Raw genomic sequence first — 20148 nt, 5'->3', positions numbered from 1 at the left:
TGGAAAGGTTTTATTTAATCTATGTACAATGCCTATAGTGGGTAGAAAGCATTATAAAATTAGTTTATCTTTGCTCTGTCTGGAAGTAAATAGATATGTATGTTTTGTTCCTTTGTGATTGGCATATTGGCATATATGTTGAATGCCTACTTATATTTCTGAAATTAGATTTTTCAGTTTTCCAACTTGGAAAATCTATATGCAGTTATAGGAATCCTTTTCTGCAAAGTCATCATCCCATGATATGAAACCATATTAGTACTTTTTAACCCTTTAACGAGAAGTGGTATAAGAAATATTTTGACAAGGATTATAGCCTAGATTTTCCCATGTTTGTTCTTTATGTATAAAGAAAAATTTGTGCGTGGATTACTTATTAGCTATCTGCCATAGCCCAGTGGGGTAGACTTTGTTCAGAGAATTGACCTTTGCTTATAAAAGTTAAATTTGTAGGCGGACCACGCGGCCGGAGGTGTGAGGATCTGAGCCCAGGGGTGAGAGGGTGGAGGCGGCTCTTGCGATGGAAAGGGACTTGAGACTCACCAGCCACACGCCGTGAAGGCCCTGTGGGTGCTGGGCCTCTGCTGCATCCTGCTGACCTTCGGGTCGGTCAGAGCTGTTGATGAAGTTGATGTGGAAGTTACAGTAGAAGAGGATCTGGGTAAAAGTAGAGAAGGCGCAAGGATGGATGATGAAGTAGTACAGAGAGAGAAAGAAGCTATTCAGTTGGATGAATTAAATGCATCACAAATAAGAGAATTTAGAAGTCGGAAAAGTTTGCCTTCCAAGCTGAAGTTAACAGAATGATGAAACTTATCATCAATTCATTGTATGACAATAAAGAGATTTTCCTTAGAGAACTGATTCTGACGCTTTAGTTAAGATAAGGCTGATATCACTGACTGATGAAAATGCTCTTTCTGGAAATGAGGAACTAACAGTCAAAATTAAGTGTGATAAGGTGAAGAACCTGCTGCATGTCACAGACACTGGTGTAGGAATGACCAGAGAAGAGTTGGTTAAAAACCTTGGTACCATAGCCAAATCTGGGACAAACGAGTTTTTAAACAAAATGACTGAAGCACAGGAAGATGGCCAGTCAACTTCTGAATTGATTGGCCAGTTTGGTGTCAGTTTCTGTTCCACCTTCCTTGTAGCAGATAAGGTTATTGTCACTTCAAAACACAACAACGATACCCAGTACATCTGGGAGTCTGACTCCAGTGAATGTTCTGTAATTGCTGACCCAAGAGGAAACACTCTGGGACGGGGAACAATTACCCTTGTCTTAAAAGAAAAAGCATTTGATTACCTTGAATTGGATACAATTAAAAATCTCATTAAAAATATTCACAGTTCATAAACTTTCCTACTTATGTACGGAGCAGCAAGACTGAAACTGTTAAGGAGCCCACGAAGGAAGAAGAAACAGCAAAAGAAGAGAAAGGAGAATCTTATGATGAAGCTGCGGTAGAGGAAGAAGAAGAAGAAAAAAGAAACCAAAGACTAAAAAAGTTGAAAAAACTGTCTGTGAATGGGAACTTATGAATGATATCAAACCAATATGGCAGAGACCATCCAAAGAAGTAGAAGATGAATACAAAGCTTTCTGCAAATCATTTTCAAAGGAAAGTGATGACCCTGTGGCTTATAGTCACTTTACTGCTGAAGGAGAACGTTACCTTCAAATCAATTTTATTTGTACCCACATTTGTTCCACGTGGCCTATTTGACGAATATGGATCTAAAAAGAACGATTACATTAAGCTCTATGTGCGCTGTGTATTCATCACAGACGACTTCTATGATATGATGCCTAAGTACCTTAATTTTGTCAAGGGTATGGTGGACTCAGATGGTCTCTCTTTGAATGTTTCCTGCAAGACTCTTCAGCAACATAAACTGCTTAAGGTGATTAGCAAGAAACTTGTTTGTAAAACTCTGGACATGATCAAGATGAGAAATACAATGATACTTTTTGGAAAGAATTTGGTACCAACATGAAGCTTGGTGCGATTGAAGACCACTCGAATCGAACATGTCTTGCTAAACTTCTTAGGTTCCAGTCTTCTCATCATCCAGCTGACATTACTAGCCTACACCAGTATGTGGCAAAAATGAAGGAAAAACAAGACAAAATCTACCTCATGTCTGGGTCCAGCAGAAAAGAGGCTGAATCTTCTCCATTTGTTTAGCGACTTCTGAAAAAGGGCTATGAAGTTATTTACCTCACAGAACCTGTGGATAAATACTGCATTCAGGCCCTTTCCAGAATGTTGCCAATGAAGGAGTGAGGTTTGATGAAAGTGAGAAAGCTAAGGAGAATCATGAAGCAGTTGAGAGAATTTGAGCCTCTACCCAATTGGGTGAAAGATAAAGCCCTTAAGGACAAGATTGAAAAGGCTGTGGTATCTCAGTGCCTGACAGAATCTCCGTGTGCTTTGGTGGCCAGCCAGTACAGGTGGTCTGGCAACATGGAAAGAATCATGAAAGCACAAGCGCACCAAACGGGCAAGGACATCTCTACAAATTACCATGCGAGTGGGAAGAGAACATTTGAAATTCATCCCAGACATCCACTGATCAGAGACATGCTTCGACGAATTAAGAAAGATGAAGATGATAAAACAGTTTTGGATCTTGCTATGGCTTTGTTTGAAACAGCAATGCTTCGGTCAGGATGTCTTTTACCAGACACTAAAGCATATGGAGATAGAATAGAAAGAATGCCTTTCCTCAGTTTGAACATTGATCCTGATGCAAAGGTAGAAGAACCCGAAGAAGAACCTGAGGAGACAACAGAAGGCAAAGAGCAAGACAAAGACAAAGAAATGGATGTGGGAACAGATGAAGAACAAGAAACAGCAAAGGAATCTACAGCTGAAAAAGATGAATTGTAAATTATACTCTCACCGTTTGGATCCTGTGTGGAGAGGGAATGTGAAATGTAAGTCATTTCTTTTGGGAGAGACTTGTTTTGGGTGCCCCCCACCAGTCCCCTTCTCCCCTGCACTGTAAAATGTGGGATTGTGGGTTACAGGAAGAAGTGGAGTTTTTAGTTGATTTTTTTTAAACATACCTCATGAATGTAAATTTGTACTAGTTAACTGACTATTCTTGATGTAAAATCTTGTCATGTGTATAAAAATAAAAAAGATTTCCTCCTCACCAAAAGTTAAACTTCTGGTCTTGTGGTAGTTTCTCAGCTTCAGTTTTTTATTTATGAAAATAAGAATCTACTGTCCAGTAAATTGATGTTTATAATAGCTTATGGTAATACATTTTATTTCTCTGCAACCTTTTTAATCATCAAAGATTAAATTGTTGTATGTGTTTCTAATGCTGTATGGATTTTTACTTTGTTTTCTCTTAGCTGTGATATTTGATTTATGTATATTAAAGAACTTTGTAAACTATAAAGTGCTATACAGATACGAGGTGATGGTGGGAATAGTAGCAGTCATCCCAAAGCCCACCCATTGCCTGATTATATCAGATATATGACAGCTTACAGCACAGTTTTTGCAAACAGGTAAAACATTACTTTTCCTAGAGTGCTGAAAACTAGTGATTCTTAGGGCTTTTGGAATATTTGCTGATGTTAAAATATAGTTCCTAAAGGAGAGTAGTGTGTGGAATTTTATTTACAACTGCAATACTGCCCAAAACTGGGGAAAACATTATTGAAAATATAGAGTATCTCGAATATGTTATTGCTTAATTGGCCTTTTCCTTATGGATTTTAAACAAGCTTGGGAATCTGTCAGTCACTTCCATTTTCATGTTGTTTTTGTGTTTCTTAGCATTGTTTTTTTTTTGTTTCCTGTTAACATTTTTGCGTGTGTGTTAAATGCCTTCTCTCAGCATTTTCCTCCTTTCCTCTCCTACCCCTCAGCATATTAGGCCTCTTGCTGAGAAGAGAAGATGTTGCTAATACATAACCTCTACTCTTCTCCCTTTTGCCCCTCAGTCGCTCAAAGCCGTGTAGTGGCTTGTATTTGTAGGATGATTGCATGACAAAAGTCCACAACTTGGTGAATGCTCATGTTTAGAACTAAAGCACAAGAAAAAGCCTTTTTGCACATTTAAAAGAACTTTTCAATTACAAAACGGGTATATGCCCTTATGTCAAACAACATAGAGGCGTATCTGGAAAGCAATCCTCTCTTTGTCCAGTTTGTGAAGCAGCCAACATTAATAGTTGGATTGTATCCTTCTGCTTTGGTTCATTCATGCTGCCATAACAAAACACCATAAAATCAGTGGCTTATAAACAAATTTATTTCTTACTGCTCTGGAGGTGGGGAAGTACAAGATCAGGGTGCTAGAAGATTCGGTGTCTGGTGAGGTCTCTCTTCCTGGGTTCGTAGATGGTGCCTTCTTGCTGTGTTCTCACGTGGTGGAAGGGGTCAAGGGTCTCTCCCCGACCTCTTTTAAAGGACATTAATTCCATTTATGAGGGCTCTGCTGTCATAATCTAATTGCCTCCCAAAGTTCCCACCTGTTTTTTTAATTTTAATTTTATTTTTAATTTTGTTTTTTGAGATGGAGTTTCACTCTTGTTGCCCAGGCTGGAGTGCAATGGCTCTATCTCAGCTCATGGCAACCTCTGCCTCCTGGGTTCAAGTGATTCTCCTGCCTCAGCCTCCTGAGTAGCTTGGACTACAGGCATGCACCACCACGCCCGGCTAATTTTGTATTTTTAGTAGAGACGGGATTTCTCCGTGTTGGTCAGGCTAGTCTTGACCTCGGGTGATCCACCCATCTCGGCCTCCCAAAGTGCTAGGATTACCGGCGTGAGCCACTATGCCCGGCTGGTCCCACCTTTTAACACCATCATCATCTTGGGGTTTAGAATTTTAGTGTATGAATTTGGGGAAACACAAACATTCAGACTATACCACCTTCCACCTCCTTGCTCGTGTTTATGTAATTACATATGTATTTTATTTATATTTTTCCTTTTTAATAACAAAAAATCATACATATTTCTCTGGAAGTCTCTTTTTTCATTTCATGATATTCTCATTCCACTAACCTCTAGGCCAGTAGATATACGTACATTCTTGTATGTATTTGTATGTTTATATTTAGGATAGCCTAAAAAGTAGGATTGCTGGACTAAAGGGTAGACATGTTTTATATTTCAGAATACCTTTAGGCCAGGCATGATGGCTCATGCCTGTAATCCCAGCATTTTGGGAGGCCAAGGCGGGCAGATCACTTGAAGCTAGGAGTTTGAGACCAGGCTGGCCAACATAGTGAAGCCCCATCTCTACCAAAAATACAAAAATTAGCTAGGCATGGTGGTGCCCATCTGTAGCCCCAGCTACTCGGGAGGCTGAGGCAGGAGAATCACTTGAACCTGCAAGGTGGAGGTTGCAGTGAGCTGCGATTGTGCCACTGCATGCCAGCCTGGGCAACAGAGTGAGACTTGGTCTCAAAAAAAATTTTTTTTAATGCAATATTTGATTATCATTTATTTATATAGCTGAGAAACGTTAAAACTTTTTGTTTTGTTTTGAGACAGCGTCTTGCTGTGTTGCCTAGGCTGGATTACAGTGGCGTGATCCTGGCTCACTGCAGCCCTGACCACCTGACTTCAAGTGAGCCTCTTGCCTCAGCTTCCTGAGTAGCTGGGACTACAAGTACACACCACCACACCATACCCAGCTGAGTTTTACATCTTTTTATAGAGATGGGGTCTCGCTGTATTGCCCAGGCTGGTCTCAAACTCCTGGGCTCAAGTGATCCTCCTGCCTTAGCCTCCCAAAGTGCTGAGATTACGGTGAGCCACTGTGCCTGGCCAGAACTTTTTTTTAAACATAAGCTGGTTTGTATTGAAATCTAGTTATATAATTGATAGGTGAAAAAGAAGTAGTTGTGGGGGCTGGGCGCAGTGGCTCGTGCCTGTAATCCTAGCACTTTGGGATGCTGAGGCAGGCGAATCACTTGAGCTCAGGAGTTCAAGACCAGCCTGGGCAACATAACAAAATCCTGTCTTATAAAAAATACAAAAAAAAAAAAAATAGCTGGTTGTGGCGGCGTGTGCCTGTAGTCCCAGCTACTTGGGGGGTCTGAGATGGGAGGATGGCTTTGAGCCCAGGAGGTTGAAGCTGCAGTGAGCCAACATCACGCCACTCCACTCCAGCTTGGGTGACAAAGTGAGACCCTGTCTCAAAAAAAAAAAAAAAAAAAAAAAAGAAGTAGTTAAGAAACATGATTTTGCTTCCTATCCTTTACCTTAGAAAATGTTTTAAATACTTTTTCCATAATTATTTTAAATGCAATTCAGGAATTAAGTCTGATCTTTATGATCGTTTTAAGATAAATAGGATATTAGAAGTAATATAGGGTCTGGGTTTGTCACATGATAGGTATTCATGCAGTGGTAGAATTAAATAAATGAATATAAAGTAGAATTGCATAAGGACCATATTATAAGTGTTCCAGACTGAGAGCTTTCAAGAGCAGGAACTGTGTCTTGCGTTCTGTACCTTCAGTGCCTAGCTTACTGCTTAACATTTGTAGTACACATAATTTCATTCTATGTAGCAGCATTGTAGAATGTTTTAAAAATAAGATCCTATTTGTATGACACTGAAGACTGACTTTGACAGGCACTTAGGAGGAAGAGCATCATTCAATCAGTGTGTATTTGTTGAGTACTTACTGTGTACCCATCACTCTTCAAGACATTGACAATAGATATATCATGGAACGGCTTCTTCTCATGGAATTTTCATTTGTTGGGATTTCAAGTTTAAGGAAAAAAAATGAACTAAGACTCAATGGCATAATGTTCGACGGACAAGTCTACATACCTGTTCTGCTTGCCTTGAGCAGTGGTTTTATAGGTTCTATTGGAAGTAAGAGCTCAGAGCCACAAAGAAAACGAGCACTCAAAAAATGTCTCAGCAAGGCCAATTTTCTTCTGCAGAAGGGTGCTGCTGATAGGCCTAGCCACCATGAGAACACACAGAACAAAAGAGAACAACGCAGATTCTGTCTCTGTGTCTTTCCCCCATTAGCTGGGGTTGGACCACACAGTCTAAACTAGTCCCGATTGGCTAAACATTTAAACTTTCTTAGACAAGGTAGGCGCGTGATAGAGGAGAGAGGGAGAGGAGGAAGGGGTCACCTACAGACGACTAGAAAGCTAACCTATTTCCACATAAGGAAAGGAATGTGGAACAGGGCCGTGGCATGTCTAGGCATATTTAGACAGGTTAAGGCTCAGCAAAAGTGGGGAGTTGGGGGTGGAACTTGGAACTAGAGAATAAAGAAGAGGGGAACTGGACAAGCTGTTTGAAGAGGAACCTTGCTGTATCTAACAGTTCCACAGAACCTCAGGTTTACTGAGCAGTGCTGAGGTGGGGACCGAGCAATAGTGTATCCCCACTTCAGTGGGAGCAGCTCTTCTTTTGTTTGAGTATTGATGTTCTCTATGCAAACCCCCACATAGATGGGGTATGCAGAGAGGACCTCTAGTAAACAGATGAGTAGATAGGTCTTAAAGTTTGGCTGTGATATGGGATGGGCATAGTGGGAGGGGATTTGACAACAAAGGAGATTTTTCTTCTATTCTTCCCTTTTCTTTTGTTTTCCCTTTCCTTTTCCCCCCTCTCTTCTCTTTTCTAAGAGGACAGAGTAAATGCTGATAGGACATTCCCATTAGAGAGGAGTTGAACCTCTGGAGAAAGGGAATAATTAAAAGTCCAAGTTTCCTAAGAATGGGCTCCAGAGTACACATGGAAGGACTGACCTTGGGAATATATCCTTTCCTCCTTTGTAAAAGTAAAGAAAGGGAGAACAGGTGGAAAGACAGATGTGCACTGAGCGAGAGAGAAGCAGTTGAGAGAGTTTTTGTCTGATGCTCTCACCAGGTCAGACCATCTGCTTGGGAATGAACATTTGGGGAGAGGGTAGGTTTGAAGACTCACATGGCAGTTTGGCTAGAGAAAGATAGAATTGTTGGGTGTTATTTAGCAAACAGTTGGTGACTAAGCTTATGGTGGAACCTTCTGCTCGTTTAGGGAACTTTCTCTTGCTGTACTCAGCTGTCTGAGGGATGGAGAAGGTAGACTGTGGCATTCATACAGATTTAGGTTTTTGCCAGGTGGGTGCAGAACAAATACAGAGAGACTAAGGAGGTTTAGGATTTGGCCAAGAGAGTGATATAACATGAAATCTGAGTTGGATTGGAGGCAAATAAAGGAAGAGTGAATACGGAGAATGGAGGTAGGCCAAAGTACCCACTGATGTTGAAGAACTGCTGTATTGGGTACGACTGAGTAAGCCGTCTGGGGTATGGGACATTTTGGTGGCAGAGAAAGACTGTGGTCGTGGAGAAGTTTCTGATGATGACACGGTCTGAGTGTGCAAGGTGGAGGGGGCTGAGGTAGAGCCTTACAACCTTCCCTGCATCAGTCCCTGTGGTCTTTGTAAGAAGGAGAAGGAATATAGTGTGGAAGCAACAATCACCAGTCCTTTCTAAAACTCTAAAGTTCCTCAAGGGAGGAAATTAGTAGTGGGAGCATTTCAGGGCTGCAGTCCCAGGAAGGAGGTGTTTCATGGTTTGGTAGCAAAACTCAGGACTGAGAGGTAAGAGAGGTAAGAGATCAAAGTCCTATGGCTTAACCTCTTTGGACCTCAGTTCCTTTATTTACGACAAAAAAGGCCACAAGAGACTTGGAGGAAAACATAAAATCTCAACCTGGAAGCAAAATCACTTAATGAATCTGTCAACTTCTTTTCTTAATGGAAACAGTTGGCCTTCCTGAGGAAATGAAAGAGTAACTTGCCCAAATACTGATAGAACTCTCACTACTTGCTAATTTTATTTTATAAATATGAATGGACAAAAAAGAGGTATCCAAATTTTAATGAAAGAGGGGAGTTTGGCTTATAGCTAAGCAACAGGAGCAGATGGATCCTGATTAAGCAGTGAATCTATGCAACAAGAGATAATTTAATTTAAAAATTATATTCCACTTAGTGAAGGAAAGAGAGATCCGTCAATCATGTTCCTGAATTGGGCTGGAAAATGAGGCACAGATGTTTTTTCTTTCCTATTAGCCCAGGAGAAAAACATTCCTGACTTTCTGCTTCAAATATGAACAGGCAAGTGAGAAAAGAATACAGATAGCAAAAACACGTAAAAAGATGTTCAACTTTTAGAAGAAGTGATAAGACACTAATTTTTACCTGTCAGATTGGCAAAGATTAACACCTAGCCAGGCATCGAGGCATACCAGCTACTTGGCTGAGATGAGAGGATCGTGTGAGCCCAGGAGTTTGAGGCCAGCCTGGGCAACATAGTGAGACCTTGTCTGAAAAAAAAAGAGATTAACACCTAGTGTTCAGAATAATTAATACCCAGTGTTGGAGACAGTTAGGAGAAGATACTGTCATATACTCCTAATGGAAATTAATGTTTTTGTTGAGTCATTGGGCCATATCTAGCAAAACTGCACATGGATATGTGTTTGAATCGGCATTTTCACTTGCAAGAATCTACCCAATAGAAAAGTCTGGTGAACAAGAATGTTCATCACAAAACTGAATATGATGAAAAATTGTTAAAACCTCGATATTCATCAATAATGGATTATTTAAAATATGATAGCAGCTAGCACTGTTTAAGTCTTTACCAAGTGCTCAAACAGTTTTAAGCAAATGACATGTATTATTTAATCCTCAGGACAATCCTACGATGTAGGCACTATTATTATCCTTATTTTATAGACAAGTAAACTAAGTCATAAAACGTACCTCACACTGAATAGTGATTATAGTTGGAGATGAGTGGAGAGTGTGAGGGTAGGGGTGGAGGCTGAAAGAAACAGAGCCTTACTTAAGTGTTTATAGGAAAAGGGAAAGCTCTACTAGTAAGTTTGGTTTATATTACTTTCAGTAAATATTTATTTTTATAATTTGGAGTCAGTTAAAATAAGATGGTTAGAATATAGTATCACTAAGTTCTTATCAAGCTTTCTAATCAGTGAGTCTGAATATTTTGATTTACAGTGATGCATATGTTTGTGCCATATTGACATAGATGACTCTCTTAGCCAGTGGTTAGGTGAGGGTGAGAGAGGTTGATGGCTAGGAAAGTCACACAACTATATCCGCCACCCCCTCCTTGAATTTGACGATAGTAGGATCTGGATCAAATAAGGATCAGAACACCCTGAGGGGAAAAACAGTAAGTTAAGGAGACGGCCTAAAAGAGCATCATACAGCCAAGTGCGGTAGGAGAAACTGGGAGCAGGAATTAAGTTTTGTCATTGGTTTGATTCATTTTGAATTCCAGAGCAAGGACTTCTTGTTTTTCTCCAGTCTGTTGGATCCTTGCAGCCTGAACTGCTGCTATGGTGCAGGGCCTCCATATCGCCATGATTGCACTGTGCTTGAGCTAGCTCTATATAAAAGCATCTCTGTTTCTTAAATTGACTGTGGAAATATGTGAGTATATCAAATAGGAAAGCATTCTAATGGTCTGTCAGTGTTTTAGTGTTTGTAAGTAATATGTGGTGCAGTTCTGGAAAGCAGCCATTGCACATTTATCCTGTCTTCATGATACACATGTGCCTGAAAATTAAGTTTTGTTACAACAGCTTCTTTTCCTGTTGAATTTTCAGGTTTAGAAGCTTTTCTGTCATTGTTACTGATTCCCTGTCAGTAATGTGGAACAGTGATTCCTTGTCAAATAATTAAGAAACTCAAGCCTCTCACATGTCATAATGACTTTCGTTTTTCAGGAAAATGAACGTCTGTTCCATAACTTAACTCTATTTATGGAGTCATAGGATTTTAAAGCTAGAAGCTTTATTGATAATTTAGACAATTTTTCTTTTTGAGGAAACTAAGAAGAGGATAATGGCTGGTTCTAAAGTCACTTTTATGGCTTTTCAGTGCAAAAATAAGGTCTCCTAATTGTGATCCAGTTAGTTTTGCTTCATTTTAGTTCCGTAGATATTTATTGATAACCTCTTCCTAGCCTAGCACCACCATGTTGTTAAAATTTAACCACATTTATCGACTGTGGAGAAATGAAGTGCTGCATGTTAAGTGAATTTTCCCAGTTAATTTTTGTAAATTCTGTGTCTGAGTTTTCCTGTGAATAAAGGTCTAGCTTAATAGAAATATTTTTAAAACATGTATCATTCTTTGCTTTTTAAATAAAATATAGGGAACCTGACTTAGCATATACCCTGTAATTTGTAGTTTCTGCCTAGGGAGTTAGGAGGGGGACATTTAGAAAGAGGTGGCAGGGCTAGGGGTCTTTTCCTTAGAACAGACTATTATCTTGTGTACTCGAAGAGTGTTATTTGCAAGCAAAAGACTCAAAACCATTGGTGTATGTATGTTTCCCAAGTTTAAATTCATTTTTCAAGCATTCACTATAATGAGGCACCTGTGTACTAGAAGTGAGATGCCAGTGTCTGTTAGTCCCATCGAATCAGTCAACAAATACATACGTTGTGTAAGTAAGGCACTTGTACACTGATCTTGGAGCATGCTCCCCACCCACCCCGCCAAAACCAAACAGTTATGTCATAAACTTACAGAATTGTTCAAGCTAGGTGTAATTTTAAATCATTGATCTGGCTTAATGGGAATGTGTTTGGTATTCTATTTTTGTGTGTATTTTTATATTGCTTTGAAAATTTCATTTATAAAATCATACTTATGGCATGTTTATTAAATAGGTTTTTTTAAAAATAAAAAGCTGGAAAAGACACTTGATGCTTGTAACCTCCAACCCTTGTTTCTGACATTTATATAACTTTCAGTTTTAACAAATATTTTTAAGATAAACACTTCAAGAGGCATTTCAGCAATTTTTAATGCCTATTTTTTCTTTTGAAAAATCTTTTCTTGGCAATCAAATTTCTATCAAATTCAGAAACATTTTATTTTTGTAAATGTACTGGATGTATAGTGTTTTTTTATTTTGAGCTCATTCTGTAAGTTTTTGCTAAGTTAAAAATATCAGTCTTGATGTTTGTTTTACATTTTTTGCCAGAAAACATTTGCAGATTTGAAGATACTTAAAATATTTACATTTACATTTCTTAAGATGACAATTTTAATCTCTACAAATGCTAAGCAAATACTTTCATTTATTTCTAAGAAAAATAATCTAAAACATTTATCATTCTTACAGTTAAGTAGTTATTCTTTATGTTTTACATTTGAAAGAGCTGACTTTAAGTGAAAAATCAGTAGTGAATATAAAGGTATGAATTCTGCACACTTTACCAGCCACATGTGCTATTAACTTTTTTTTGGGGGGGGGGGCGGGGGCGGAGTTTCACCCAGGCTGGAGTGCAGTGGCACGAACTCAGCTCACTGCAACCTCTGCCTCTCAGGTTCAAGTGATTCTCCTGCCTCAGCCTCCCGAGTAGCTGGGATTACAGGCACCTGCCATCACGCCTGGCTAATTTTTGTGTTTTTAGTAGAGACGGGTTTCACCATGTTGGCTGGGCTGGTCTTGAACCCCTGACCTCAGGTGATCCACCTCCCTCAGCCTCCCAAAGTGTTAGGATTACAGGCGTGAGCCACCATCCCTGGCCTTAACATTTAAATTAAAGTAAAATAATATTAAAAATTCAGTTCCTCCATCACATAGCCACATTTTAAGTGCTTCATAGCCACATGTGGCTAGTGTCTGCCATATTGGACAGCACAGAGAATGCTTCCATCATGGCAGAGAGAGAAACAAAGGAAAATGAGTAATTATTATAAAGTGAGTCAAGAGACAAAGGTAATGGTAACTAGGACCCTGAAGGCATTTACGCTACTGGGGAAGAAGAAAGAATGCTGGTTCCCTCATTCTGTACCATTAGCCTGCTAGGGTTTCTGATTCCTCTGTTGACAAATATTGCTCTATGACATATATAAAAATGGAGGGAAATACTGGAGAAGGAATGGACAAGTTGAAAAGAGGTCTACCACAGTTTTAAAAAATCTGGACATGTGGTATTTAACTCATGTCGTGTACCTGCTCAGAAGCAATGACATCAAATTATTGATTCAACTAAAAAGCTTGTTAAGTGTGTTGTGGTAGTTTGTGAATGAAGTACTTTTTATTCCTTCAGTGCCAAGACTTCATTAGCTTTTTAAAAATGAAAACTAATTTATTGGGGTGAAACTGACATAACATAAAATTAATCCTATTGAAATGACAATAGGATTCAGTACATTCACCGTGGATGCAGCCACCTCTGTCTAGTTCCAAACATTTCGTTCACTCCGGAGTAAAACCCCTCACCCATTAAGCAGTTTCTCCCCATTCCCTCGCCCCCACCCTCAGCTCCCACACCCAGCCCTGGTAACCAGCAATCTGTTTTCTCTCTGGGTTAACTCTAGATATTTTATATAAATGGGATCACAAAATATGAAACTTTGTGTATCTGGCTTCTTTCACTTAGCAAAATGTTTCCAAGGTTTATCCAAGTTTTAGCATATATCAGTACTTCATTTTTTTTTTTAATAATTCCATAGGGATTCCATTGTATGGCTATACCACCGTTTGTTTACCCATTCGTCTACTGATGGACATTTGGGCTATTTCCACCTTTTAGCTGTTGTGAATAGTGCTACTATGAACATGAAGGTACATGTTGAAGGACCTGTTTTCAGTTCTTTTGGGTATATAAATAAGAGAGGGATTGCAGGGTCATATGGTAATTTTATGCTTAACTTTTGAGGAGTCACCAAAAAGTGGCTGAGCCATTTTACATTACCGCCAGCAATGCACAATGGTTCCAGTTTCTCCACATTCTTGCCAACACTTGTTATTTTTCTTTTTTGGTTAGTGTTACAGCTGTCTTAGTGGGTATGAAGTGTCACCTCATTGTAGTTTTGATTTGCATTTCCCTAATGCTAATGATGTTGAGCATCTTTACATGTGCTTGTTGGTCATTTGCATATCTTCTTGGGAGAAATGTCTGTTCAGATCCTTTGCCCATTTTTTAATTGAGTTGTTGTTTTGTTGTTGAATTGTAAGGGTTCTTTTTATAGTCTGGGTGCTAGACCTTTGCCAGATATATGATTTGTAAGTATTTTCTCCCATTCTGTAGGTTGTGTTTTTTACTTTCTTGTAGTGGCCTGTAATGCACACAGTTTTTACATTTTGATGACATCTAGTGTATTTTTTTTTTTTTTTTTTTTTTTGAGACGGAGTCTCACTCTGTTGCCAGGCTGGAGTGCAGTGGCGCCATCTCGGCTCACTGCAACCTCTGCCTCCTGGGTTCAAGCGATTCTCCTGCCTCAGCCTCCCGAATAGCTAGGACTACGGGTGCGTGCCACCACACCCAGCTAATTTTTATATTTTTAGTAGACATGGGGTTTCACCATGTTGGCCAGGATGGTCTCCATCGCTTGACCTCGTGATCCACTTGCCTCAGCCTCTCAAAGTGCTGGGATTACAGGCATGAGCCACTGCGTCCAGCCTTATTTTTCATTTATTTATTTATTTATTTAGAGATGGAGTCTCACTCTGTTGCCCAAGCTGGAGTGCAGTGGCGCGATCTCAGCTCACTGCAACCTCCCCCTCCCGGGTTCAAGGGATTCTCTTGCCTCAGCCTCCAGAGTAGCTGGTACTATAGGCGCATGCCAACACACCCAGCTAATTTTTTTGTATTTTTAGTAGAGATGAGGTTTGACCAGGTTGGTCAGCCTGGTCTCGAACTCTTGACTTCAAATGATCCACCCACTTTGGCCTCCCAAAATGTTGAGATTACAGGCTTGAGCCACTGCATCTGCAGTGTTTCTATTTTTTCTGTTGCTGCTCATGCTTTTGATGTAATAGCTATAAATTCATTGCCAAGTCTAAGATTATGGGGATTTACTCCTGTGTTTTCTTCTATGAAGTGTGGTTTTAGCTCTTAAATTTAAGTTGTTGATCCATTTTGAGTTAATTTTTGTATATGGTATGAGATAGTGGTCCAAATGCATTCTGCTTTCTTCTACTTTTTATAACTTGTATAAGAACCCAAATGCATTTAATCTGTGACTTCTTTGAAATGTGTTGTTAGAAGGCAGGATGGAGCAGGTTTTGCCGAACCCGGAGTCCTAGTGGCTTGTAACAACACACATATTTCTTGTCTACACTGTACTAGTCTCTCAGAGCCTGGAGCCTCTGCTCAGGAATGAAGCTGACAAAACATCCACCGTCTGGTGGTCACTGTGGAAGGGGTGAGGTCTTTTGCACTCAATCTTGTCAAGGCTTCCACTTTGGCTTAATTTCACTGACCAAGCTAGTCACTTAGTCATGGCCAGCTTGATGAAAGATGTGCAGTCCTAGCAGACTTCGGAAAGAGAAGGAAAGAAAGTAAGTTATGCACAGTGCCCACCAGAAAATACCACTGAACGTGGTGGTGTTTGCAAAATATTTGATGTATTTGTTCCAAGATAAAAAATTTTAAAACATTCCCATTTAAGTGGAGTCTAAAAGGATATGGTAAAGCAAAATCGATTCAGAATTTGGGGTAAGTTTTATACTAACCGTGCTTGCCGGTTTATTTTTTCATTATTGTAAAGAAAAGTTGTTTAGCTAGATAATAATGTAAATGAGATTTAATGAAGAGAATCCTTGGCTTGATTTAGAGGAACAATTTCTAAGTAATTTAGTAGGAGGTATTTGAGTACATGTTATATTTATCTGATAAACTTTTCTGTTTCAAATTGTGAGAAAAGAAGGTAATAATAGTAATAGATTTGAGAAGCACTTTAAGAGTATTGCTTTTATCAGGATTTTAAATTTAAAAACATAAAAAAACTTCATAGCTTGTAAATCCTATGGATTAGGATACACTAATTTGTGTGACTTCCGTAATCCAACATTAGAGCTTAGTTACCCAGAAAGTAACAAAAATTCTGACATTAATTTCTAGTTGTCTAGTCTCTTACATGCTGTACCTAAATTATAGAAGTATAAAAATTAAAACGTATAGCATTTCTCAGCTACATTGCTAAAAATATGGCATTAGAAAACAGAGCGATATTATGGAACACCAGTAGGTGTCAGTCACAGCCTGTGCAAGGGCTGATTACTTGCCAGGAGTTTTGGGCATCTATTCCTAAGTGTCTGTGTGGTGGTGGTGTTTTTTTTTTTTTAATTTTTTTGAGACGGAGTCTCACTCTGTCGCCCAGGCTGGAGTGCGGTGGCGCGATCTCGGCTCACTGCAAGCTCCACCTCCCGGGTTCAGGCCATTCTCTTGCCTCAGCCTCCTGAGTAGCTGGGACTACAGGCGCTCACCACCACGCCTGGCTAATTTTTTGTATTTTTTAGTAGAGACGGGGTTTCACCGTGTTAGCCAGGATGGTCTCGATCTCCTGACCTCGTGATCTGCCCGCCTCGGCCTCCCAAAGTGCTGGGATTACAGGCGTCAGCCTCCGCGCCCGGCCGTGTCTGTGTGTTTTAAGGCATTATTCTAATGAACTACAATTTTCTCAAAGTGAATGTGCTCATTTTTAAATAAAACACAATGTACCTACTTGTTAGTAAAGACATAGAGATGCTCTATTGGCAGCAGAAGCATCATTTCAGTGCTTAGTTGTGTATAGAGCTACAGCTCAAAAGAACTAACTAGTTTGTCATGGAAAGATTAGAATGCTATTTGATGGAGCCAAGTAGACATCCAGAAAGAATGACTATGGAGTGTGTGAATTAGCCAGCTGTAGTATTGATATTAGCAGACGAAACCAGGTGAAGGTCTAACAGTCAAACAGCATTTCTTTTTGGACAAATCTTTCCTTTTTATAGGAACAGCTATAATTAAGGCCCTCCACCCACTGGTTCCCTAGTTTTTCTAGGATGCTTTGTATGTATGCCCATAAACGGAAGCGTGTATTCTCAAGGGAGATACTGATAATAAAAACAAAACATTCCAGGGATTTAGATGGATCCACAAGGAACATCTGAGAAATGACTAGTTTTGATGGATCTTGTTGCGTATATCAGTATAGAAATATGGGGCAAAAAGAATCACAGCTTTCAGCATTTGAAAATGAAATACAAATGGTACTGTCAAGAGTGAGTATTCAAAAATGCTTCCTTGACTTCATAACAATATTCATATTCAGTGATACTTGGTTATCACAAAAGGGAAGGATATGTATATATAAGCAGTTTGTGATAGTGTTGCTAAGTATTTAAATACATCAGTATGCCAGTATGACATTAATAATGACATTTTCTGATTTAAAATAAACCACTGATTTTCCACTGTGTTCAGGATTTTTTAAAAGCTATTCCTTAGTATAAAATATAAGCCTTTAGTGATCTGTTCCTTGCCATTCTCTGAAATCTTACATCTTCATACCCAATGGCCCAGACATACCAAACTAATGTCATTTGTCTTAGTGAGTGTTTAGATCTCAAATTGTATATAATTGATTAATCAATTGCATAACAGCTTATGCTGCACACAGCAGATCTTAAAATTCAATTTTAATTTTTTCAATTATAAAAGACACATGCTTATTTTTAAAAATTCAAGTTTATGAAAAATTTCTTGGTTATTTAAAATAGTCAACTTTCTAGTCCCTAACACGTTAGTTTTTCTATTGACATGATTGTTTTTCTAACAGGATTTTTGAAAATGTAAGATTTCTTCGGGGAGTGCTGTTATGTAGTTGGAGCAGAATGGATTGTATTTGCAGTTTCCCAATTGTACTTACTTCTTTTGGCGTTTCATATGTTGCTTCTTGTGCCTAGAAAGCTATACAGAACTACCCTCCTCTCCATTCCATGTCATCCTCTTACAATTTATGTGTTTTGGAACTCGGGTCAGACCTAATGTCTTCTAAAAAGCCATACCTGATTCATTATTATTGATATACAGTTTACCCTATAGTAGCTTGAATGTAAATGAAAAAAATTAGTTTTGACTCAGTGTGCTCCTTCAGCCTTTCGACTCTTTTCATATGTGTAAATTTGAACCCCCTGTGTGTGTGTGTGTGTGCGTGAGAGAGAGAGAGAGAGAGAGAGATTATATGTATATATATGCATATATACCTGTGTGTGTGTGTGTATGCAGACTGGCTTTCAGTTATTTACAGGAGGCTTTCTCCGCTACCCAGTACCTGCAGCAGAGAGAAGCCTGCTTTCAACCTGTGGTAGACTTGTTTTAGGATTCTTTTCATGGAAAGGCCAGCCCTTTTAGGGCTCTGACTTTTTCTGGGTAAAGGACCTAGGTTTGTCTGCCTTTCTCTCTCCTGCCAATGGCCAATTTCCTGCCCCTCTACTCTGATGTCTGGACCTGTAGCCAGGTCTGACACTCCCTTGGACCACATGAGCTCCAGCTTCCCCTGTTCATTTGGAGCTTAGTCAGGTCTTGTACCTGGGGGCCCTGCAGATTTCCCTTATTTTCTCTTGAGGAGCATGATTTGGGAATTTGGAGGATATATTAGTTTTTTAGGGCTGCCGTGACAAATTATCAAAAACTGGGTGACTTAAAACAACAAAAATGTATTCTCTGACAGTTCTTGAGGCAAGAAGTCCACAATCAAGGTGTGATTTAAATTGGTTCCTTCTCAGGGCTCTGAGGGAGCACATGCTCTTTGCGTTTCTCCTTCTTGGGAGTCGCCAGCAACCTTCGGTGTTCCTCAGCTTCCAGTTGTGTCACTTCAGTTTCTGGTTCTTCCCTCTCTCTGTGTCTGTGAAGCACATTTTTATTTCTTCCATGACCATGGATTATGAGGTTTGTGGTTTCTTTAAGGCAGGGGTCGCCAATCCCTGGGCCATAGACCCGGTACCTGTTAGGAATGGGGCCACACAGCAGGAGGTGAGTGGCAGGCAAGCAAGGGAAGCTTCATCTGTATTTATAGCCACTCCCTGTGACTTGCATTACCGCTTGAATGCCACCTCCTGTCCCATCAGCAGCAGCATTAGATTCTCATAGCACAAACCCTGTTGTGAACTGCACATGCGAGGGATCTAGGTTGCGCACTTGTTAGGAGAATGTAGTGCCTGATGATCTGTCACAGTCTCCCATCACCCCACTTGGGACCATCTAGTTGCAGGAAAACAAGCTCAGGGCTGGCACTGATTCTTCATTATAGTGAGTTGTGTAATTATTTCATTATGTATTACAATTTAATAACAATAGAAATAAAGTGCAAAATAAATGTAATGCGCTTGAATCATCCCCAAACCACCCCCACAACCTTGTCTGTGGAAAATTTGTCTTCCATGAAACCAGTCCCTGGAAGCAAAAATGTTGGGGACCGCTGCTCTAAGGGACATTGTTTTTTAATGTTCAAATTTATAAATTTAAATTGTAGTATGGTGTCTGTAAGAATAAAACCCAGACCTGCTGATTAATTATTTTCACATTTTCTCAAAATTTACACCCCTCAAAAAGGTAATACTTTGTATTTAAACAAATTAGAAATGTTTAGACATTTTTCAAAAATAAAATTTAATTCTGAGTTTTTAATTTTCAGCCAGAAAACCTTGCTCAGAAGCTTCCAAACCTTGTGGAACTGTGAGTCTGTTTATTCAAATTTTTTAAAAACAAGAATGAAAATAATTCTAAGTTGTTTGAAATAATAGGATATGTCATCTTAATGTATTAATTTGTTATTTTTTGGTATCATGATCATGGTACTCATGCAGGTAGACCTGTGGTTCTACTAAACCCAATAGTATTTCAGAGTATTTAACCATTTAAAATTGTATTTTAAATATTTCACTTCAAGGTAGTGAAGATGATGAGAAACGCCTTTTCTCTGGGTACAGTGTCTTCTGTCACAGAATCTTTCTGGATAGTCTATGTAATTGGGAAAATCGATTATTGTTATTACTACTACTACATGTGATACTTGATATAAACAGGTCGTATAAAATGTTTTAAATATACAGTAAAAGTCTCTTTTCCTGCGTCCTCCATGCTTCATTTGTTTTAGTTATTTTTATGATTACCTCCAAATGCTAAATACTATGTTTACACCTTTGTTTTTTTAATGCAGCAGTGTTAATTATCTGTTAACTTACCACTAAGGAAGACAAATTTAGATATCTTATATTTCCCTCTCTGCTTAGCTGCCTCCTAATTTTTCGCAGGAGGGTGTTCATTGCTATTTCTTGTACTCTTTGTTATTTGGCACGATTTTCAAGAAGTCAAGGAAGAA

General features: G+C 39.2%; 2 protein-coding genes and 1 pseudogene across 7 annotated transcripts in view; 2 read left to right on the top strand and 1 right to left on the bottom strand.

The window, feature by feature from the left end:
• The window catches only part of LRRC28 (leucine rich repeat containing 28), a 138728-nt gene that overhangs the window by 5786 nt on the left and 112794 nt on the right, over window positions 1–20148 (top strand). For all 6 annotated transcript variants that reach the window (XR_009209554.1, XR_009209553.1, XR_009209551.1 and 3 more), the window contains exon 3: window positions 19462–19502. Coding sequence is in view for 2 of the 6 variants with exons in the window: in XM_032176053.2 (XP_032031944.1) it covers window positions 19462–19502 (41 nt within the window). In the remaining 4 variants the exon portion in view is untranslated. The remainder of the gene's footprint in view (window positions 1–19461; window positions 19503–20148) is intronic.
• The window catches only part of TTC23 (tetratricopeptide repeat domain 23), a 207731-nt gene that overhangs the window by 127354 nt on the left and 60229 nt on the right, over window positions 1–20148 (bottom strand). The window lies entirely within an intron of this gene.
• LOC116482360 (endoplasmin-like) lies at window positions 502–3150 on the top strand (annotated as a pseudogene).

Source organism: Hylobates moloch, unplaced genomic scaffold (assembly GCF_009828535.3).
Source record: "Hylobates moloch isolate HMO894 unplaced genomic scaffold, HMol_V3 SCAFFOLD_14, whole genome shotgun sequence".
Classification (NCBI taxonomy): domain Eukaryota; kingdom Metazoa; phylum Chordata; class Mammalia; order Primates; family Hylobatidae; genus Hylobates; species Hylobates moloch.
The sequence above is the reverse complement of the archived record's forward strand: the minus strand, read 5'-3'. Positions and strand labels throughout refer to the sequence as shown.